Genomic DNA, 24,237 nt, shown 5'->3' on the forward strand with positions numbered 1-24,237 from the left:
CCTGGAATGCTCTTCTTTATGCCTGATATATGCTTGGCTTGCTTCCTCACTTTCTTCAGATCTTGGCTCAAGTGTCACTTTATCAGAGAAGCTACACTAGCACATATAAAACAACCCCTGATCATGAATGGGGTTTTGAAGAACAGAGAGAAGTTTACCAGGTGGAAGAGGTGCTGAACAAACAGTTCATGCAACAGTGTAATACAGTATGGTATGTTCAGGCACAAAAAGTCAATCATTATTTCTGGAACATAAATTTTGGAAGGTGGGAGAAATCTGGTGATTAGACTGTAAAGGATAAAGACCACAAAATGAAAGCCTTGTATGCCATGTAAAGGAGCTTATCCTTTATCTTGTAAGATGATGGAGATTCCCTGAGAGTTTTAGGCAAAGGGAGTGGCATGGTTAATAAAGAGGGCATAAATAAACCAAGAGAATAAATATGGGGCTAGGAGCTGCAACTGGAGTCAAAAAGAGAAAGTGACGACTCTGGTACTCACATTGAGGGTATGAATAAGTTAGGACTGTATGAGATACTTAAAAAAAAAAAAAATAGAGCCGAGAACTAAGAAGTAAAGAAAGCCAGATTTCTGCTATCTGATGTGATACGAAGTGAACCACCATGTCAGAGAACTTACAAGAACACACTTAACACCCATTACAACCTGCCGGAAGCTGATGATGTACATGTTAGATCCAACATCTACCCAGTTAGGCTTTCAGCAGTCCTCAGGCCCTGGAGCCTTGTCCAAACCTGGTTAACTGGTTGATGAAAGTTATATGCCAAAGAAGGTAACAGCTGAGTCCTGTGGTTGATATGCTACTTAGTGACATTATAGAATCTGCTCTTCTTTCTTGTACTGAAGCTCTAGGTACAGTAGTTAGTAAGGAGAGAGTGGACACAGCCTTGGAGTGGAGACTAGGCTCTAGTTCTAGCTCTGCAGCTTGTGAGTCTATTCAGGCCTCTTCTCCCTTGTACCTCATTTCTCCATAACTCTCCAGGGCTTGCATCCTCCTCCCATTTCTGGGAATTTTCATGCTATTTCACAGAGAAGCACTGCAACAGCCACATAAAATGACATTTTTAGAATCATACTTTCTACAATTTCCCACATATGTATTCTTATGTCTCAAGGTCACTGAAATTGTTATTAAATATATTTGAACACTGGGAATAATTTTGAGATTCAAAAGGAATGCTCTTTTCCATTTCAGTCAACTTAAGTATTCTTCCAAGGAGATTGGGTATGAAAGGATAGCTCATTTGATACAATGTCTTTGTTTTTTTTTTAAGATTTTATTTATTTATTTGACAGAGAGAGAGAGAATAGAAGCAGGAGGAATAGTAGGCAGAGGGAGAGGGAGAAGCACGCTCTCCACCAAGCAGAGAGCTGGATATAGGGCTCCATCCCAGGACCCTTGGACCATGACTTGAGCCAAAGCAGACGCTTAACTGAGCCACGCAGGTGCCCCATTTTTTTTTTAAGGTTTTATTTATTTATTCATGAGAGACATACAGAGAGAGAGAGGCAGAGTCACAGGCAGAGAGAGAAGCAGGCTCCATGCAGGGAGCCCGACGTGGGACTTGATCGCAGGATTCCAGGATCATGCTCTGGGCCGAAGGCAGATGCTCAACCGCTGAGCCACCCAGGTGTCCCCCATTTTTATTTTTTAAATTACCAATTTCATTGCTCTCCAAACACCTTTTGAAATTTGGGGTAAAAAAGGAATTTTTCCCATGGTAGAATAAAGCATAAGAGCAATAAAACAATCATTTCTGATTTGTTCAGTTATGGCTCCTAAAAAAGAAATTGTCAATCCAGGCAGATTAAGTCAATTTATGTACTGATATACTCCAACTGTTTTAAGAACAGTATCAGGGCAGCCTGGGTGGCTTAGCGGTTTAGCGCCGCCTTCAGCCCAGGGCTGGAGACCCGGGATCAAATCCCACCTCAGGCTCCCTGCATGGAGCCTGCTTCTCCCTCTGCCTGTGTCTCTGCCTCTCTCTTTGTGTCTCTCATAAATAAATAAATAAATAAATAAATAAATAAATAAATAAATAAATAAACAAATAAATAAACAAACAAACAAACAAAATCTTAAAAAAAAAAAAAGGAACAGTTTCAGACACATAGCATTCACTAAATCTTTGTTGAATGAATGTGTAAGAAACATATTCTAAGAGAATGGACAGAAAAGTCCAAAAGGAAAGTTAAAATGTCCTAGTTCCAGCCAAAATGCAACTATTGTCTTTTAACATAACGAGGCAAAGAAATAAAAAGTGTGACACAAAGCAAAGGGTAATACCAACTGAACAACATTTATAGTAGAAAACTTGCATATCTGGTATATTGTGCTCTCATTACTTACTGTATCTGCAGCAGTGAGATTGATACCCAGTCCTCCAGCTCGTGTGCTTAGCAGGAACACAAAGATGTCATTCCTATAGAAAAGGGAAGAAGATACATTAAGAGGGAATTCTTTTTTTTTTTTTTTTAAGAGGGAATTCTAAAAGAGAAAAACGGCATGTCACAAAAGATGGATTTCTGAAAACAAATAGTGTCTAGGACTACAAAGGGATATCCAGGCCTGATCCACATTTCTTGACACATTGTACCAAGGTGCTCTGATGTTAAAATGAAACCATGGCTGTCATCTAAATTTGCAGATATACTTCTGCTGCACACTAATACTGATTGATAGGCAATATAATTATAAACACGTAGCAAATATAACAGAAAAATGTTATCATGGAAGTAATCACATAACAGTCATAGTTCAAACAAGCCAAACCATTCTTCACACAGAAGGGACAAAAAGCAGTATTCCCTGGGAATTCCCCATTAGTTCCTGGGAACTAATGATTACAATTCCCAAGCACTCATTTTTCAGATGAATAAAGTCAGTTCCAGAAAAATGACCCAGAGGTCAGGACTAAGACCCAGGTTATGATTTCTAGGTATTAAGGTAAACTTAGGATCAATCTATGAAGACATGCTGGAATTAAAGCATTTTTTAATGAATGGCAACATAGCTCTGATGACAGAGTTGTTTCAGTTTCCCTTGACATCCTTTGTCCTTTTAACAAAAGCCAGAATTACAACTAAACCAGTAGGTCCCACTGTCACTCATTCACACAACAAAAATGTATTTACTGAATACCTTCTAGGAACAAAGGTCATGCCAAAACACAGAGAGCAGGTTTGGACTACAAGATTTATCTACGTACAAACATACAATTATGGGCTCAGTTTGAACCCAATTCTTCATATATTTTAAGATTCTCTTACGTTTTCATGTTCCTGCCACTCAAGATCATTTTCCAGAACATTTCAGAGACAAAGGAACTGCATTATACTAGTTAGCAAACTTTACAGTCCTTTATTTTATTTATTTATTTTTTTAATTTTTTTATTTATTTATGATAGTCACAGAGAGAGAGAGAGAGAGAGAGAGAGAGAGAGAGAGAGAGAGAGAGGCAGAGACACAGGCAGAGGGAGAAGCAGGCTCCATGCACCGGGAGCCCGACGTGGGATTCGATCCCGGGTCTCCAGGATCGCGCCCTGGGCCAAAGGCAGGCGCTAAACCGCTGCGCCACCCAGGGATCCCCTTTACAGTCCTTTAAATCAAGCTGCTCTTTTCTTCAGGACTAAAATGATGAGTACAACTAGAAATTAATTTAGACCAGTGTTATTCAAATTGCAGGTCACACCTATTACTGGTCATGAAATCAGTTTGGTAGATCTGGACATTAAGAAAGCAAATTAAAGACAGGAATAGAATAGATTAGAAAATATTTTAATACAGGGGGACCTGGCTGGCTAAGTTGGAAGAACATACAACTCAAGTTTCAGATATGGCATAGAGGTACTAAATCCCAACGTAAAATGAATTTTATTTTGCTGGTTCATACCCCATTAAAGAAAAAAAAAGAAAGAAAGGAAATACAGTGATATCAAGATGTTCTCATCTCTTGATGCTGTTCTTCCTTGGTAAGTCATTTGACTGCTGAAGCTCTGTTGTTTCCTGGACTGTAAAATGATGATGCTCCGAATATAGCTGAAGTGACTAAGTGATGACACATCAACAGTAAACATGAGTATCAGTGAAGGAACTATTTTGAAAGAAGCCTCCTGGTTAATCACAAAGCTGTATTGGTCCTCGTAGAAATCTGTCCATTATTTGCATTTAGTTAAAAACCAGGTTCCCAGAGGCAGGAATGGTAACAAAGTCTGTCTACGAGCCTGTTACAAGGCCAGATTCCAAAAGCTCTATACTCCCACTGAAATTCTACTAGTTTATCCTTGATTTTATCAAGTTTAGTATTTCATAATTTTATTTATTTACTTTATAAAATGTTCTCTTTTATAGTCAACATATATAGGGCAAACCAAAAAGTTAAAAGGTATATGCTAGTTTGCAAACACATTTTCCTATAGATATGAAATAATGTAAATGGAAGTTGACACCTTACAGCCCAGAGGAGGGTATCTGACCACAGTGAGGCTGCAAAGTGAGGCTGCAAATAAAAACTGATTCAGCTTTCCAGGGCTATATTAATCTCTACCGAAAAATCCTTCCCTCTCTGACCCTGAGAAGACTGCTCCTCCTCATACTTCTCTCCAATACCTGTGTGAGAGCAGATGGAACCACCCAATCAATGGTTAGGATTCTTCATAATTAAGTCGAGAGCCTGAGCAAGGTGTGGGGGTAGGGGATGGGAGATGAGACAAGGAGGGAGGTAGAAAGCAGTTGGAAACTGCAATATAAGGAAGGGTGGAGGCAGGGATGCCTGGGTAGCTCAGTTGGTTAAGTGTCTGATTTGATCTCAGGGTCTTGAGTTCAAGCCTGTTTTGTTGTTTTTGTTTTAAAGGGGTAAAGGCAGAAAGATAGGTCAATTCCATTGTCTGGATAGCCAGAGACAAGTCCCCAGATATGGCAATCACTTACAAACAGGGACCATGTAGAGAAAAAATAATGAAGGGAATTTGGGTAAAAATAAATCAGTAGCCAAACTTAGAAATTGTAACAGTAGAAGACATTTTTTTTTTTTTTTGGTATTAACTTTGTATTGAGAAGAATGCCTTTTTTTTAAAATTTTTTTAAAATTTTATTTATGATAGTCACAGAGAGAGAGAGAGAGAGGCAGAGACATGCCTTTTTAAAAAAATTTTATTTATGATAGTCACACACAGAGAGAGAGAGGCAGAGACATAGGCAGAGGGAGAAGCAGGCTCCATGCACCGGGAGCCCGACGTGGGATTCGATCCTGGGTCTCCAGGATCGCGCCCTGGGCCAAAGGCAGGCGCTAAACCACTGCGCCACCCAGGGATCCCGAGAAGAATGTCTTTTAATGATAATGTAGTAAGTAGCAAGATTTGGTTGAATTCAACCTAATTGCATCATATTGTTTTTTTTTTTTTTTAATTTTTAAAAATTGCATCATATTGTAATGGGAAAATAAAAATTATGGAAATCTTGAGTTAAAATAAATTACTCTCTACCCTCGATCACTGGGTACTGCTGGATCATTTATAAACAAAAACATCTAAATCAAATTGCTGAGAAGTCCCTTTCAATTTAATAAATCTAGTATTGATCATGGGAATTACTGTTTTGGGGGGCTCCGCCTAAATGGAAGAAAACAGAATCCCTGAAGGCAAAATGTTGGTTTGGGTGCCCTCTAGGGGGCTGAGAGAAAATTTCCACTCAGGGTTTTGGTTGGAACAGGCCTTAGTGAGCAGGCTTCTGGGTGGTCTGTGAGGGAGCCCATGAAATCACGTAGCAAAGCATGCTTAGGTCTCACTCCTAGTCTTATTTAATGACCCATTAAGGCCACTGTGCACCAAAATACCCAAATAGTCCCTGGGCATGTAGCCTGACTACAGCGAAGACTTGCTCAATAACTGAAAAAGAGCCAAAATGAAAGAAGAGGCTGGAACTCTACAACACTCTTCTCAAGAAAAAAAAAATTGATGCTGCACTCACTTTTTCTCATGTTTTCCAAAGGGTTACCCTGAGGGACCAGGTGATGGGGGGGGGGGGGGACGGCGCGCTGAGTGGGATCCATTTGGTAAATGTCATGGGGTATCAAGAAGGGAAGCAAAGGCTGAGACACTCCAGAGCAAAGACCTTGTGAATGGCTTCTAGAATCACGCACTGATCACATGTTCTGAATGTTGCCCAGTCAGGACATCCTGGCCAAACAGTCTTTAGTCTCAGTCGGACTCTTTCCTGGAAGGATCCCTCATAAATAAATCTTGTATGAAGGGAATGTAAATGGCTTTTTATAGGCGTTCTTGTTTACTCTGGCTGACCTTTGAGCCACAGGGCTCTCCAGTTGAAACTACATTTTTTTCTTTTGATGTCTTTTCATTAATAGTAATGAAAATATTTGGCAAGGAATGCTTTTTTTGTTTTCAAAAACACCTGTCTTTTTCTCTACATTGGGCTACATCAGCCACTCAAATTTGTAAATTGAAAATTTCTTCCCATTTGGAGGGGTCTGTCAGATAAGCTTCTTATCAGCATAGGTGGCAGTTCTGACTCTATATATGAAAAGGAGATTATGTCCTACTCATAATTCTAACTCCAGTCAACTATCTACCTCATCATGTAGGCAGGGAAGTCTGTTTTTTTTGTTTTTTGTTTTTTGTTTTTCATTTTGCCTAGTATTAGATGCGGGTGGTAAAGGGATGGTTACTCAAATGTGGAATCTCAAGAAAGTCACTGCTCCCTAAGTAACTTTCAGTTGTAGGATCTGGATGCTCAAGTAAGGTTTCCCAAGAAAGTTGTGTAAAGTGAGCATTTACTATGCAGATCTAGCTTTATTTATTTATTTATTAAAATATTAATTTATTTATTCATCGGAGACACAGAGAAAGGCAGAGACATAGGCAGAGGGAGAAGCAGGCTCCATGCAGGGAGTCCGATGTGGGACTTGATCCCAGAACCCCAGGATCAGGCCCTGAGCCAAAGGCAGACACTCAACTGCTAAGCCACCCAGCAGTCCCAGATCTAGTATAATTTAACGGTGAAAACATCCTTCTTTTGGAGCTAAGCTTTTCAAAAATATTGTGTGATACTGGGATTGCCCAAACGACTGTTCTACAAGTTAAATAGAAGATTTTAGGGATGCCTGGGTGGCTCAGTGGTTGGGCATCTGCCTTTGGCTTAGGGCATGATCCTGAAGTCCTGGGATCAAGTCCCACATCGGACTCCCTGCATGGAGCCTGCTTCTCCCTCTGCCTCTGCCTCTCTCTGTCTCTCATGAATAAATAAATAAAATCTTAAATAAAAAATAACTAACTAAATAAATAAATAGAAGATTTTAGAAGTAATATGTTAGATACATCTACTTGTCTTTTCTGCTAAAAGACTGTAAATATACTGACCTGGGATCTCATGTCCACTGGGTCAGCTAGAAAAAGAGCTGTACCTTTATCATTCAAAAGACTGAATCATTACAAGTCAACGTATTACATCTCTGGTGGGACTCTAAGTTGGCAAAACTTTCCACAGAGCAATGTGACAATTTGCAAAGTCTTAATTAAATGTTCATATCCCTTCACTCAGTAATTTTTCTTGTTTGCATCTCTATTAAAAAAACTAAAATGGTGACAAAATTTTGTAAATAAAGATATTCACTCAACATTTTAACAACAGATATGTGGTATAAATATCCAGTGTAATAGAGTATTAGTCATTAAAAATGATTACAAAAAAATGATTACAAAGACTTTTTAAATGATACGTGAAAAATGTTTAATATATATAATATTAAGTGTAAAAAATCAGGACATACAATCCTATCTACAATATGGTATCAACATGTGAATATAACCACACACATACTAAAGACCAGAGGGATATATCTAAGAGTTGAAACTCAGGCTGGAGTAGGCAAGGAAAAAGTAAAATAGGTTTTATTTGATTTTAGAATTAAGAAAAGAAGACCAGCTGGCAAAAGATTTTTTTTCTGGGGGGAATAACAACATAATGGGGTTAGGAAGTTGACCCTTGAACAATGTAGCAGGGTAAGGGGAGCCAAACTCCTGGCACAGTCGAAAATATGAAATATAACTTCTGACTCTCCAAAAACGTGACTACTGGTAGACTCCTACTGACTAGAAGCCTTACCAATAATACAAGCAGTTGATTAGTACATATTTTTATGTCATGTTTATTATGTTATAATTTTACAATAAAGAAAACTAGAGAAAGGTTATTAAGAAAAGCCTAAGAAAGAGTAAATTCATTTACTATATAGTACTGTTTTATAGTTATCAGAAAAAAAAAACAAATCTATGTATAAGTGGACCTGTGAAGTTCAAATCCATGTTGTTTGAGGGTAACTGTACTATGCTAATACATGTCTCAAATAATCAATTTAAGAATCTGCCAATAGCTTCTGCTGGTGAGAAGCTAGGTTAGGTCGTCCACACAGTTACTTCAAGGTAACAAAGCAAAGTAGGTTCAAAGCAGATCTTCCCTTTCCATTGTTGGTCAAACAACCACTTGAATTCAGATGTATAGTTTCAACTTAGGAGTTACTGGCTTGGGTATAAAACCGTAAACCAAAACAAGGTTTATCTCCTTGCCTGTGCTTCATTATAAAGCATTATGCAATAGCAAAAATTATCAATCAGAGGGTACTCTATGTTGAACCATGAATTTTAGGGAAAATTGTTTTATATCTGAAGTAAACCATGCTTTAAAGCTGAAATTAAAAATTATAACCTAAATACAAATGACTATGTGCTTAGTTTTCTTCCCATGAATTCAAAACTTAAATATTAATAAACTATACAATTAAAGTTCAAAAATCCAGAATTGTTGTGATTTACAGCACAGTAAGATTTCCCTTATTCTTTAGTTACTCAGTTTAAAGAAGAAAATTCAAGGGTGCTGTTCAGCAGCCCTATGACTAGCTAGTGGAGCTTGGCTTTCTCCTTGGAGGGAGCAGTAACCAGACTCTGCTTATTACAATGAGAAGCTGCACTTAGGATAATTATGGCCCTGCAAGCCATCAGCACCCAGCAGGCAGTATTTGAAATTTCATAGGCTCATTATCAGGTGGGAGAAGAACTGTAACAGAGCTGCCGGCTGAAAAGATTGTGCACCACTCCCATTTGTCATACTGTACTCTATTACTACAATGCTAGAGGGAAAGCAGGAAAAAGCAAGGTATTTTTCTTTAAACTAATACAATAGAGGTAAGCAAAATAAACTAAAAATCAATATCCAGAGATAGCCACTGTTAATATTTAGAAATACAGTCTTACGGACTTTCTACATAATATATTATCTACAATAAAGGAGAATCTGGGTTCATACTAAGAAATAATTTCTCTTTTTGCCCAAATAAAAGGGTGCTGACTTGGTAAGAAAGTGTACTTTGAATACAAAAATTATCAAGTATTCACATTTTCTCTCTTTCCTCTCTGCATATAGATCTGAACCAATATAAACAAATTTAGCTATTGTCTTAAAATAATGATATCATGACTGCTTAACAATCTGAGATGTGTTGGATGTTTCTTTTAAACCCATCACCTTAAGCACTAGAGGAAAATCAAATGAGAATTTCTGTAATTTCTATTAATGTTACCTGTTTTGAAAATCAGCAACCATGTCCCGCCTCTCTGAGATCTTGGATGAGCCATCAAGCCTCATGTAGGTATGCTTCCTGTAAACCATGTATTCCTGCCAATCAGAGTAAAAAATGTAAGTCTGATGAAAATTATTGTCTACTAATTCCCACAACATCTACCCACCTTCTATCTCATCCACACTGGGGGCAAGCCATTATATCCAGAATAAGGAGAAAGTAATCTGAAGAGTGCAAGAACTTAACTTGTAAATGAATTTATTGCCAGTATGTCAGAATTGAGGGTACTGTGAAGATTATAGCCACCCACAATTTCAACTTTGAAACTCATCTCATTCCTGCAGATTTCAGTAGGTTTCATGAAAATAAATCAACAAAATAAAGTGAAATTTCCAAACAAAAACAGCCTTTCAGTCAGCGACCAGATGTTTCTCACAGCTACACAATATCCAGTGTTCTTTCTGTAAGTAACTCACCCTAGTGTTTTTCTCCCTAACCTATCATTGCGGAGCAATATCCTTGAATTTACAGCCAAAGTCTCCTTCTCCTAGCAGAGCATGCATCATTGTTAAGGGAAGCCTAAGCATCTGAGTGAACAGAAGACAAGGTAACTTTCCACGGCAGAGCATGTTCTGGACATCATCTGTAAGAGGAATTACAACTTTTTTTTTTTTTTTTAAAGATTTTATTTATTCATGAGAGACACAGAGAGAGGCAGAGACACAGGCAGAGGAAGAAGTAAGCTCTCTGTAAGGAGCCCGATATGGGACTTGATCCCAGATCCTGGGATCATGCCCTGAGCTGAAGGCAGATGCTCAACCACTGAGCCACCCAGGTATCCTGAGGAATTACAACTTTTTAAGACTGGAGAAGAAACTTCAAGAGATGGCAATGGAGAGAACATAGTGCCATTCTCTGAAGCTGCAATTTCTCTTACAGATGATGTCCAAATGAGCACTGATTTCCTTTCTTACTTCTAATTATATGGATTACCTTCAAAAAGTCCATTTGTAGAGGAGCCATTATCAAAAACTCAACACAGCTGCCTATTTATAAGAAACATCATGAAACAATATTTCAGTTCTAAAATAACTCTTTCCTATTGAAAAAGACTAGTTATTATATTTGGGAGAGGTCTGTGTTAATTATCTACAATCAAATGTTCGTTTGTTGCAATATTCTCTTGTGTAGTTCTTATTATACCTGGCTGGGTATTTCAGCACACAAGATTGCTACAGTGGGGTATGGCTGGTGCAATGCATGTGGCAGCCTACTCTCAGAGTGAGTACCAAAACTCTGATGGCTAGGCAGAGGTCTCTGCCTACCAAGTAAAGCTGGTCGACAAAGTGGGCAAGCTCACTGAGGCACACATCTTCATTGTGGTGTGTATATATTTTTACTATTTCATTCTCAAGTGGTTCTTTAATCAAAAAGGAGTAGAATATATTTAGTCAAAGAAGAGCTTCAAATTTATATTTAGTAGTATAGTCCTATAAAGGTACTAGATTAATGGCAGAAGAGTAGGGGGTGTTTTAGATAAGGAGGGATTCAGGAAAAAAGATGAAAAATGAGAACATGATGATAGTCTTTAGAGCTTACTCTAGCTTGGCAGCTAATTCAATCAGGGATGCTACCATCCAGAACAATCAAATAAGTAGATTACACACAGAGACATCCCATAGGTTGGACTTCTACCACAAGGTGGGCTTTTTACACAGGCATTTTTGTCTTCTGAACTAGAACTTCTAACTTCAGTGAAAGCACTGATGAATCAATCTTCTTGTAGATCTTACTGTTTACATCAGTTATATATCAAGGTCAGCATGACACCAGAGATATTAATCCTAGACCATAATCAAACCAATGCTGATTACAGAGAGCCTGTTACTGAGGCAACAGAAGTGAATCTTTTCCATTTATTGCTTTAAGCCTCTGCTCTCCCACCCAGGGGAGCAGTGAGATTTCAGAAGGCTTAGATGAGTTTAGATCCGATTTCAGTAAATAGCTTCAAAACAACAAATAAATGGACATGGAAAAACGCAGTTAAAAGCAGAATAGGGAATGTCTACATCCTCACACCACAGAAAGACAGCTAAAATATAAAGGCAGACATAAAAAAGCAATTCAGTATTTCCTTCATTCACAAATTCTGGTTATACCAAAGCTATTCTAGATGTTTCTCTGAAATTCTGGGTGGTTTAGAAAATATACTTAATTTAATCTGGAAAGAAATGCCTAATTTCTTCCAACTGCTAATTTTAAGATTTGTGCCCACTTCTATGCTTAGTTCAGTTTTCCTATGATCTGAAAAACATCTAAAGATTTATCATAAAATTGATTTCAATTTTGTTAAAAACATAACACAAATTCTAACAATAAATGATAAGTCATAGCACTTTATATCTAAGTAATCTCTACACCCAATGTGAGGCTCGAACTCATGACCCTGAGATGAGAGTCACATGCTCTTGTGCCTGAGCCAGCCAAGGCACCCTTCAAAAATTTTAAAAAGCTATCTCAAAAAGTCTTTCTCTCTCAACAATCTAGACATCATAAGGTTTTGTAAGATCCAGGGCCACTGCTGATTACCACTTGCTGGCTGACTCTACTGTAGTTTGTAGGAACTGTCATGCTAAGCACTCCTGTGCACCAAAGAGGGCTTATGGAACAGAAACACCAGGTATTATCCAGTCCTTTCTTACACAAGGTACTCTGTAGACACCAAGGATCTCTTTCACCCAAGTCCCCTTTTGGTATTCAGGAACGACTTAGAAAATGATCCACCAGTATGATTAAATTTCCTGGAGCCTTGTAAAGTAATTCTTTTTGCTCCACCACTTAAAGAAGCAAAGAGAGAAGAGAAACCAAATATAGACCTTCCTCTTCCAGGTCTCATAATTTAGTATCCTCCTTTAATTAAATAAATATGAACATTAGTACTCAAGTGGATTCCTGTGGATCAATAAGTATTAACCAAAGTATATTCTAATACTGCTTAAACTAATAAAATTTTTTCAACATTTAAGACTTGAGAGCTATACAGTCCTAGTAGATACTATTTTTAAAAACACTGAAGAAGCCAAAAATGGGGTTATGGACAAGATGTGCTCTTGGTATTTGAGTAGTGATTTTTAACCAGGATTAAAAATACATGTGCCTGGACCCACCCCAGGGATTCAGACTCTAGGTTTGGGCTAGGGCCCAGAGTGGTTTATTTTTAAAAAGCTCCAAAGATGAGATACCCTATATCTGTAGCTGAGAACTACCACTACAAAGAGTAGGTCCTTCAGGATCTTGCTACCACAGCATGGCCCTCAAAAGTTTAAAATGTAGAATCTAGGGGCACCTGGGTGACTCAGTCTGTTAAACCTCCGACTCTTGACCTCAGCTTAGGTCTTGATCTCAAGGCTGTGAGTTTAAGTCCCATGGTGGGTGGATTCCACACTGGGCGTGGAACCTACTTGAAAAAAAAAAAGAATTGAGGGATACACCCCATAACTGATAAATCAGAATTTGTGTTTTAACATGTATTACTACTTGCAAGCACATTTATGCTTGAGAAACACTATTGTAGGGATTCCTGGGTGGCGCAGCAGTTTAGCGCCTGCCTTTGGCCCAGGGCGCAATCCTGGAGACCTGGGATCGAATCCCATGTTGGGCTCCTGGTGCATGGAGCCTGCTTCTCCCTCTGCCTATGTCTCTGTCTCTGTTTCTCTCTCTCTCTCTGTGTGACTATCATAAATAAGTAAAAATTAAAAAAAAAAAAAAAAGAAACACTATTGCAGAACAATATCCTTATACTATTTTAAAAGCGCTGGAATTTTTCCCCCCAAGTGAAATTTAATTTTAATTTAAATTCAATTTGCCAACGTATAACAGCCAGTGCTCATCACATCCCATGCCCTCCTTAATGCCTAGTCACTCCTTCCTCCCCACCCACCTCCCCCGAAGTGAAATTTTATATGAAACCCTGCTAGGGGCGCCTGACTGGTTCAGTCAATTAAGCGTCTGCCTTCAGCTTGGGTCATGATCGGGTCATGATTAAGGTGTCCCGAATCGAGCCCCGTATATAGGGCTTCCCTGCTCAGCAAGGAGTCTGCTTCTCCTCTCCCTCTTGCTCATGTTCTCTCTCAAATGAATAAATAAAATCTTAAAAAAAAAAAAAAGCCCCTCTAATATAGGATAAAGGCCATTACTATTATGGTTGATGAAGAAGGGGGAGTCCAGGGCCCTACCTGCTTAATCCTTACCTAGGTTTCCCGTCCTCTACTCTGCCCTACCAGTTTGAAAAACATTCTTGGAAAACATATTAAGAAGACAGAGCGGCACTGGATCATATCTGTAAGTTACTTTTAAAATAGTGGCTGCACAGGTATCAGCATAACTCAAAATAGTTTCCACAAGTATCTCTCACTCCTTTAAAGTACATTAAATAAAAGCAAACATTCAGACACCAAGGGGTGTATGACAAAGGAACTAAGTTCATCTTGAAGCAGTAGTAACGATGGTGGTTAGTATTTACTGAGCATTTACTAAGTGACACTATTCTGTGCATTTTACCTGGTTTTGCTTATCTAATCCTCACTATAGTAGTCTTTAGGTGTTGTTATTGGCACTCCCATGTTACAGATGTTAAGTTGTTCCTGTAGATGTTCCTGAAGTTACATAAGTAGGTAACGGAGCTAGATTGGAACTCACGTTAATTGGTGCCAGAGGCTCTGGCTTAACTCCTCTACTGCTTTCCAAATAGAACAGAAGCTTACCACCACCAGGGAAAAAGGTGGTTGTAGTGTGTTGAGAAGCCACATGATTAATACATGCTATCCATAACCTTCATGCATTCCCATCATTAAAAAAAAGATAATTGAGCATTTGAAAAAATAAAGGCAAATGTTCGTATATCTTTAACATGAACTTTCCATTCTGAGTCTTCTTTTCTATTTCAAAGTTGCCTCTGTTCATTTCAATCCGATTTTACTTTCCCAAAACAATTTGGGGGAAAGGCTCAGTATGATCCACAAACCTGCAGACCTGGTCTAACTTTATTTCCCGAACATGCCACTTTCCATTTTTGAGGTGTATCACCAGCAATGGCAGCCATCCTTCCCTTACCTAATACAAAGAGTCCTTTGGAGCAAGACCTAATCATAAGGCATACATAGGCCCATCATAATCTGCCTTCACTCTACTTGTGTTATTCCCTTTTTTCCTAAACCATATGCTCCAGTCACACCAAGCTAGTCCTGCCCAAATGTCTTGCACCTTCCCATCTCTGTGCCTTTTTACAGCTGGCTTCCTTAGTCTGGAATGCCCTTCTCTTTGACAGTTGAAATTGTATTTAAGTTCAGTTCAGATATCACTATCTATGGGAACCCTTTCTCAAGTGACCCAGTTAGAAATAAATGTATCTGTCTTACTGTCTTCAGCTGTTTTTTTTTTTTAATTTTTATTTATTTATGATAGTCACACACACACACAGAGAGAGAGAGAGAGAGAGAGAGAGAGAGAGAGGGGGGCAGATACATAGGCAGAGGGAGAAGCAGGCTCCATGCACCGGGAGCCCGACGTGGGATTCGATCCCGGGTCTCCAGGATTGCGCCCTGGGCCAAAGGCAGGTGCTAAACTGCTGCGCCACCCAGGGATCCCATCTGTTTACGGTTCATTTTGGGCACTGATATCAGGGTACAGTTGACAGGTGTGTGTATGTATGTGTGTGTGTGTGTGCATGTGATATTCCCCACTAGATACATTTCTTGAAGTCAAAGACCACATTTAACTTATATTCACAATGCCTAGCACAATGCCTTCCTCTTGCTCAGCATGAACAGAAATGAATGAAATGGAATAAATAGAATGTAGTTGTAAGCTGACACATTTCCTTCCACCACTCCTAAAGCCTAACCAAAATGCTAGTTACAGTGGCCCCAATTTGCTTTTCATTCTGTGGGACAGTTTTAGAATACCCAGTTTCCCAGAGTACTCACAATCACAGCTCCCAAAGGTAACTGGGAGTTCTAAGAGAAGCCAGCTTATAAATGATAGAATGTCTGTTCTAGATGAATCTTATCCAAGTGAAATACTTGTTGATTGGGTAAGTTATAAAACCTAGTGTTCTCAAATGTCATCCTTCACTATACATTATCTGGAGTTAATTCTGTATTGCATTATTTTCATACATTGGTGCAGTTCAAGATTTGTCTGGGTTTCAGTGCTTAACAATCACACCACATACAGTACCAGCTGGCTGACCCTTTCCAAGTACTTTTGTATTACATAGAAAAACTGACATTTCCTTAAATTACAGACTCAGCTGCTTGATGTAACAGGAATGAACCTCAACTGAGACAATTCAGAGATAATGTAAGTCATCTGCAATGAGTTAAAAGCTTTCTGCAACTATCAGAATATGGTGGTAGCGAGTGGTAGCGAGTGGGGAGGTTCCAAACTACGGTAAAAATGGTGGTGGTAGGAAATGTTTTGTCTGACATCCAGCTGGACACCATCATCCCAACTTCACCGTGGCTATGTCTGCTTCCACAGTACCTCCACCAGCAAAGACCCTACAGGTGACTAAGTAAATATAAAATAAATCCATAACATAACATTTAGTGATTGAGCATATCCTCCCCTATCTATGGCTTTGACTTCTGCCTGTGGCACACTAAAAATTCCTGGCCCTGTAAGTTTAGCAGTCTGCTTTTTTATCCCCCACCCAGAAATAGTATTTGGATACCATGAGAAAGAATAAGACATTTCTGAATACAGAATTCTATTTGGAATAAGATCTGATATATTCACAAGAAACTTAACGTCAGATTTTTGCCCAAGAGAAAGACGCTATCAATCACTTCAAAAAATACTGAGCAAATACTAAGTGCACAGAACTAGTATTTCTCCCAAAATGGAAACCTGGCCATACAGAAGTATATGGATTTTTGCTGTCTTTTGGTTCTTGTGAGTCCTTGAAACAAAGAGTCAAGTTGAAAGCACAGAACAAAACGCCCAAAGAGGCTGTTCTATGAAAGAGATGCTGATGTGCTCCACAATTATTCAACAGAGCTTTAATGTGCCCATGTGAATTTCTACCTTCTGCTCTTTTGGAAGCTTTTCTCTCCCTCTTTGATATACAAGATGTAAGACTGTCAAGGTATGAAGAGAATCCTGAAAAAAAATTTTTTTAATCTAAAACTAACCAACCATACAAACCCCACAACACATTGAGAATGAAGAAGCAAGGCAGGGGCCAAGGTTATTTATTTATTTTTTTAAAGAAAAGGTCAACTGTGCTCAAGGGAAAGCAACTATACAGAAGGGCCTTTCTATAGCAGGATCCTTAGGTTCATGTGCCAGGTCATGTCTTAAAGTTGAAACATGGCTCTAATAAATGTTTATAGTGAAAGCTTCTATTATGACAGTGACTAAAAAACCCAGAATAACTTTGAAAAGGTAAAGAAATGTAGACCTAATCCTGTACTGTCCTAAGATCCACACTAAATTAACATTTCAATAAATGATTAGATATATATTAAAATTGTGGGCATTTTAACTCCATGCCTACAAAATAAAATTTGAGGATTAACCTCTTGAAATATAGAATGTGGTTCATTTGAGTAAACAGTATTAAAACAAATAGATAGACCAAACCAAACCAAACGGATGAATGAACTTTCAGGAAATGTAATGTGAAGGAAAAAGAATAGTATAGTATTAAGGAAACTAGATAGACAAAAGTTTCATTTTAGTTTTTCAGTAAAACATGTAAACAGTTGCAACATTTTCTGGCTTTAGCATCCTAGATGCATGTTATCCATACGGCTAAGGAATGTTAGCAGCTGTGAAATTCAGTTTTCCCTAATTTAGAATTCTCCATAGAGAGATCAACCACATTTATTTTTTAATTTTTAGAAAGATTTTATGAGAGAGAGAGAAAGAGAGAGAGGGGCAGAGACACAGGCAGAGGGAGAAGCAGGCTCCCTGCAAGGAGCCTGAGGTGGGACTTGATCCTGGATCCTGGGATCACGCCCTGAGCTGAAGGCAGACACTCAACGGCTAAGCCACCTCCAGGCGTCCAGAGATACAACCACATTTAGATAAGGTTCTCAAGCTGCCATGTTTGCAAAAACTACCCACAACGTCCACATCCTCTCAAATGTATCCAATAAATCTGCTGGATTAGAAAGAGATAGGAAGCAACCTGGTGGGTACGGTTTATAGCACTCATCCTGAGCAAAGCTCATTATCATACTTTGAATCACTTATTTTGGTAATATTTAGGAGTACCTATAGTGTATAATACATAGAATGAGGAGCCAAAATGTAGGACTGTATGAAATCTAAACCATCTACACTCCCCTTCATCTGCCAGAGCTAGCTTATTTTTTGGTAGCTTACCTCACTTAACTCCTGAACTTCCCCCTTTAATATGAAGCAACCTTTAGGACTTCAAAATACACTGACATAGCCTTGGGAAAAAAAATCATTTACAAAATCTTTTTTTTTTTAAAAAGATTCATTCATTTTTTTTTTTTTTTTAAAGATTTCATATTCATGAAAGATACAGAGAGAGAGAATGGCAGAGACATAGGCGAGGGAAAAGTAGGCTCCTTGCAAGTAGCCTGAAGTGGGACTTGATCCTGGATCCTGGGATCACGCCCTGAGCCAAAGGCAGACACTCAACCCTGAGCCACCCAGGTGTCCCATCACTTACAAAATCTTTATCATATTGCTTTTTCTATAATTCAGAGCAGTGCAAGATCATCATTACTTCATCTGTACTTCCCTGACTCTTCAAGACAAGGCAAAGTGTATTTTATCTAAAAAGAGCCCCAGTGAAGAAGAGTTACTCATATTGTTTAGACTGTTGGTTTGGACAGAACATTAAAGATGCAGGCAGTCTTTTTATTTTGAATTATTACTGTTAGGACCTTTTATATAGGTAAGATCTGCATCAAACATGATGGCTTAATCACTTCTTTTACAGTGATTTACAGCCACCAGTACGTTTTCCATCATTTAGAAATAGATGGCCTGTTTTATAGGACAAGACAAAAAGTTCTGCCACTTGACAGCATTTGAGGGGCTAAACCAATCCTGTATTAAATGCCAAACTTACTGATTAAATTGATCTCAAATATCATGTGTTATGTATGTCTCTTGCTAAAAAGAAGCTGCCAAATTATTTAAAAAGACCTACTACTGGGGATCCCTGGGTGGTGCAGCGGTTTAGCGCCTGCCTTTGGCCCAGGGCATGATCTTGGAGACCCGGGATCGAATCCCACGTCGGGCTCCCGGTGCATGGAGCCTGCTTCTCCCTCTGCCTAGGTCTCTGCCTCTCTCTCTCTCTCTGTGTGACTATCATAAATAAAAAAAAAAAAAAAAAAAAAAAGACCTACTACTGAATTAACAAATTACTATGAAATCCCTTTTTTTTTTTTAGTTTTTTTTTAATTTATTCATGAGAGACAAACAGAGAGAGAGAGAGGCAGAGACATAGGCAGAGGGAGAAGCAGGCTCCATGCAGGGAGCCTGATGTGGGACTCCAGGAACATGCCCTGGGCTAAAGGTAGGCTCTAAACCCCTGAGCCACCCAGGCATCCCACTGAGAAATTCAGTAAGCCAAGCCTGGCTTCCAAAAACCTACAACTTCTTCTCTATGCTATCCTTTATTCCTTCTGTGCTGATATCCCTTCTCTCTTATTCCTAAATAGGGATAATGATGGTCCAGTTTCCATTTATTTACTATCAGCTACTCCCTGGAATAGCAGGATTAGGATATGAAGTCTTAGCTATATAAAGCCCATGGAAAAACCTGCGAATATTTATACACTACTTACATCCAAGTGCTTTAGCTCCCTGACCAGCGGCTTTCCAACTTTCTAGCACTAAATACTAACTGGTGGTTTGTGATGATTTGTCCTTTCACTCTCCCATTTCCATGTCCATGACTTCCTCTCCCTCAAATAATTAGCCTCCACTCAGACAACAAGGAAGCAGAGAAAACGTCAACACAGAAGTAACTAAAGAAGCAGAAGATGCCCTGCACAGTAAAACAAGTTGTATCTTACCATAAATGAATAGTTGTCAACTCTGGTTGCATATTAGAATCACCTCACAAGCTTTAAATATCCTGATGTCTAGGTCTCATTATTATTAGGCCTCACCTCACTTATTAAATAAGAATCTCTGAGGATGGGGCGAGACATGAATATTGGTTAAAGCTCCTCCAGGAGAATGCAACATATAGTCAAGTTGAGACCACTATATTAAATCAGACCAAACAGCTGTTCTCTGTTTTTTATATAGAGAACTAATCCTAAATCTTTATTTTCCATACAGAATTTCAGAGGACTTTTTAAATAATTCTCAAGCTCTGATCTCCTTCAAAATTAGGGAATTTCTTCCCTAGTAATGGAAGGAATAGGGGATGTTCTGCTTCACTGGTGTATGGAAGGAGATAAAGTCCTTTGTACATTCTCACATCTGCCAGGAGCTGCTTCTCTTCCCTTTATAGACAGTAAAATCACAAAGACAAGTTTTGGGTTTCCATGAAGCAGGACCGACCATTAGTCATAGACATCTGATTCCTGCAAATTAAATGTCAAGGTGTCCTAGGGTCCCCAAGGTTCCTTCTCCTACCTCCAGCAGGTCTATCATCCTGGTCATCTGGGAGTAGATAAGGACCCTATGTCCTTGAGACTTGAGCCGAGTCAGGAGGACATCAAGGGCATACAGCTTTCCACTGTCAGTGATGAGGCTCTCCTTGCCTGGGGAGAAGAAAAGGGAGGGAGGAGGAGGAAACTGTATTTAATTGAAGCAGCAAAATCACTCACTGCAAAGCTGTATGCAGCCAAAATTACTACAACCAGGATGCTTGTCATCCCGAGAGCAGGAAAGTACTCTAGAGAAGAAAGCAAAGCACTGTTAAATCAAGATCCAGTAGTGCTCCAGGAAGAAGTATCCTGAAAGAGGGAGGTGTAGGTTCCCTTCCAGCTGACAGCCCCCAATCAGATATCTGCTGCTAAGACATTTGAAACCTTCTCTGCTCCACATCCTTACTCAGGGGACAGCAGGTACACATGGACATCTAAAAGTGAGGTCCATGTCATATCTGCTCTAAATGACCCAAGAAACTTGTTTTTCCTGTTCATCCTATCTCTAGATATCTGCTTCTGCTAGTTCCGTGGCTAAATGGTTACACCTCCTGAAAGCATGAGAATGTAGAGAAACAGGCTACTCTTGCCTGTCCCTTGAGACACTTAAATACCGAGAAATGCAAACACATATATCCATTCCTGTCCCCTTTTAAATCCAAACTCCTTCTCCTGGATGATTTCAAATAGGCTGGCTGGTAAAAGTCATTATCCTAAACTGTAATTCAATAAAGACACTAAGATTTGTTCAACTTCTCAGAAGGAGTGACTTTGGGTTTCTGTGAAATGAAAATTGCTTTTACTCACTGACTTATGTTTTCTCTTTCCTCTTTCCATTAAAAGAAAAAAAAAGGGAACATTTTAGCTAGAGATCTTTATAGAACACTTAACTCTCAAATTTTCATCTTATCCATTCAGTATCATTCAACTCCCATCACATTTCAGGAAGCAGAGTTTCCTGTTTGCAGACTGGTCCATAAACATGCCCTGAACAATCGCTGCTACTAAGAGGGGAAGAAATGAGGCTAAATGAGCTGGGAGATTTAAGAGTGTATGTGGAAGTAGCTGTGGGATGCAAAAAGGGAGAGACAAAGTATAGACATACTGCACAATTAGGCAATGAAAGTAAAAAAGGAAACGATTAAAAAAAAAAAAAAAAACAACAAACCAAGGTCTATCCCTAGTTTCTAGGTTTGATCCCATAGTTTTTTTTCCCTCAGAACTGCAGAGGCTGACTGTTGAGAGCAATCCAAGAGTTCTCAATGGATATTTCTCTGTTCTCGCCACTATTTGCCAAGTGCACAATCATTGTATAAACCAAACAAGAACGGATGTGCTGACAGCACTATAACAAATCATCGGCCACTCTGTTTTTGCTACAAAGCCACAGGCCCTGGATGTTTACTCCTCTGTACTGCTGCCTGCCTTTTCCCACCTTCGGAACGCTGCCAGGCCACATCTCTCCCTCCACCACCCCCTCCCTGATGCTGTGGCACACACCTTTGTTCAGCTTCTTTGTTTGGTCCTGTTTAGATTATTGAAATGCTCTTCTTTTTGTTGATCGCCTTACCAACACAATCAAATGACTGCAGCTGGGACAGAACCAAATGCTAGGCCCTCTCCCTGGCACCAGACAAGGAGATCTGTATGAATTCCAAGTCTGATCAGGCAGTGACGCTTTCCTAACAACTTTAACGTTTTCTTCTGGTCATGATTAACTTTCTCCTTTAACTGGATTCCCTGGGATCCTTCAATTTTGATAGCTCCTAGACATTCCCCACAGAGCTACCCATCAGCTTTCGTTTCTTTTTTCATTAAAAGTACAGGAAGGTGAAAAAAAGAGAAGGCCGTATATTTTTTAGTCCTTGAGTGAGCAAGCTAAGCTCATCAGATTTCTGCAGCCTGCTTATCTTCATTCTCCATTCACATCTACTCCCTCAACACAAATATTTTAGCATATAGAAATCTGTATCGTGTCTATAGTCTGAGAAGCTTCATCTCAAAATCATGATTCAGTGGTTTTCACACATTTCTGCTTCTCACATCCCCTTTCCTTCGCCAACTACAATGATCTGATGCTAAGATTAGGAGGCTCAGAGATGAAGACTCACACAGGTCCTGAAGAACAGAACTCTGATGCACCTGAAAGAGGCAAGAGTGGCACGTGTTGTTAGCTGTTTCTGTGTATGTGGGAAGTGAAAGCGGATGGACTGGATTTTTTTGGACTATCCTGAAAGAAAAGGCCTAAGCACAAAGAGACTGTAGCGATAGCCTTAGAATATTTAAACAACGAATAATATTTCTGCTTCTCTGTTAAGTGTGTTAAGTTAGCACCCAGTACTTGTCCTTAGAAAGATACACAGAAAAAAGGAGTTTCTTTCCCTGCACACACTGCTGTCTTCTGGGCCTGGCATCCATTACCCAATTTTTTAGGAGCTATCAAAGTTGTACCAGACAACAGCACCACCTGTTGCTAAGCAGGGCGCAGAGCCAAGAAGAGCACAATTCCCTAGAAATTAGGCTGATTATGCCAAGTCAAACCTCTCTTTAAAACAGGATCTCAAAAACTGTTGTACAGACCCTATCCTACTTTCTTGCAATGTTTTCTATGATCCTATAGTACAATCTTACAGTATTTTTACTAAGACACAAGTTCTTACTGGCCGCAGTGTAAGAGCCTGCTTAGAGACAAAATGAATATATCCCATAGCAGTAAAACTAGGGTAAAAGATGATATACATACTTTTTCCAAGAAGAGGAGACTTTTGAAAGGACTATACATCTTTCTCCTAGTGAAACAGGGAGATGCATTCAAGGTGTGAAATCCAGATTTTGGTCTTTGGGGGACTATACTGGAACCAATCCTTCCCAAGAAAATAGAAAATGCAAAAGTACAGGAAAAAAAAGAGATAAAATACAGATTTCAGTGGCCCCCCCAGCCCCCGATGCCTTGCTGCCCTGCCCCAGCCAGTCTACAGAGTACAATGGGGTTAGTGAGGAGCTGGTTGGTTCTCACAGTAAACAGCCAGTGAGGCTGGCGCTTTTTATCGATGCGAAAAGAACTCAGACACTTCCTGCTATTTAAACAAGGTCCATTTTTCTTTCAAAGAACAGGAAAAGCCACAAGAGATTCCCACAGCGCCAGCAATAAGCCTTCTACTCCTGTACTGGGAACTTAGGAGCTAGAGTGAAGAAGGGAGAAAGAATAAATAAGGTGTTGTCTTGCTTCTTTCAACACCTGTGCTCATCCTCTGCCTGGGATTCTGTGGTTTCCAGACCTGTTGGATTTTAGCCTTCTATTCCCACTGCTAAGTCTCCTTTACAACTGGACTTTCTTCTTGTTTTCTAACAATACACCTTCGCTCACCCCTTTCAGGTGTTCTAAGTCTGCTTATACTATGAGGCCACATCCATATTGCTCTCATAAATTCAAAATGGTATCTTCTAGTTCAAAGCACCTCCATAGCTACTACCAGGCTGACTCAAAGTCTCCTGACACTTGGCAGATTCTCTCTTTTGAATGCAGAGCTCTAGTTTATTTCCATTATATCCAGTAAAAAGAATACAAAGTATCAGAGAATCTGGACAACCAAAACTAACAGGGTAGCTCTCAACTACCACCCCAATCTGCCAGCAGGTGTAAGCAAAGAACATAAGCCTATGAACCCTGTGTTCAGTTTCCTTAAAAGTAGTCTCACTCAAGCAAAGATGAAAACTTAGTTTCCTTTCAACCCTCGACCTTGACTCTAGGAGGTCTGGGAATCTGCTAGAATTTTGGCACAAAACACACTGTTTTTCTTCTGGTTATCATTCAGATCTCTAGTGCTCCGTGCAGGATACTGTTTATGCTACTTCAACCAGGCTTTCTGAGAGTGACGACATTCTCATTCACTCTACTGGCAATGGCACAAGACAACTGTACTCACTCGACCTGGAGCCTTTCCTACCAACTTTATTTCTTACGCCTCCTCCCCCACT

At 39.3% G+C, this 24,237-nt stretch overlaps 1 protein-coding gene across 1 annotated transcript in view; it reads right to left on the reverse strand.

Moving 5' to 3' along the window:
• The window catches only part of INO80 (INO80 complex ATPase subunit), a 128,929-nt gene that overhangs the window by 15,954 nt on the left and 88,738 nt on the right, over positions 1-24,237 (reverse strand). Inside the window, exons 27-29 of the mRNA XM_038580091.1 lie at positions 20,246-20,373; positions 9,611-9,705; positions 2,371-2,443 (exon numbers count right to left, since the gene is read on the reverse strand). Coding sequence (XP_038436019.1) covers positions 2,371-2,443; positions 9,611-9,705; positions 20,246-20,373 — 296 coding nt within the window. The remainder of the gene's footprint in view (positions 1-2,370; positions 2,444-9,610; positions 9,706-20,245; positions 20,374-24,237) is intronic.

This window comes from Canis lupus, chromosome 30 (assembly GCF_011100685.1).
Source record: "Canis lupus familiaris isolate Mischka breed German Shepherd chromosome 30, alternate assembly UU_Cfam_GSD_1.0, whole genome shotgun sequence".
Lineage (NCBI taxonomy): Eukaryota > Metazoa > Chordata > Mammalia > Carnivora > Canidae > Canis > Canis lupus.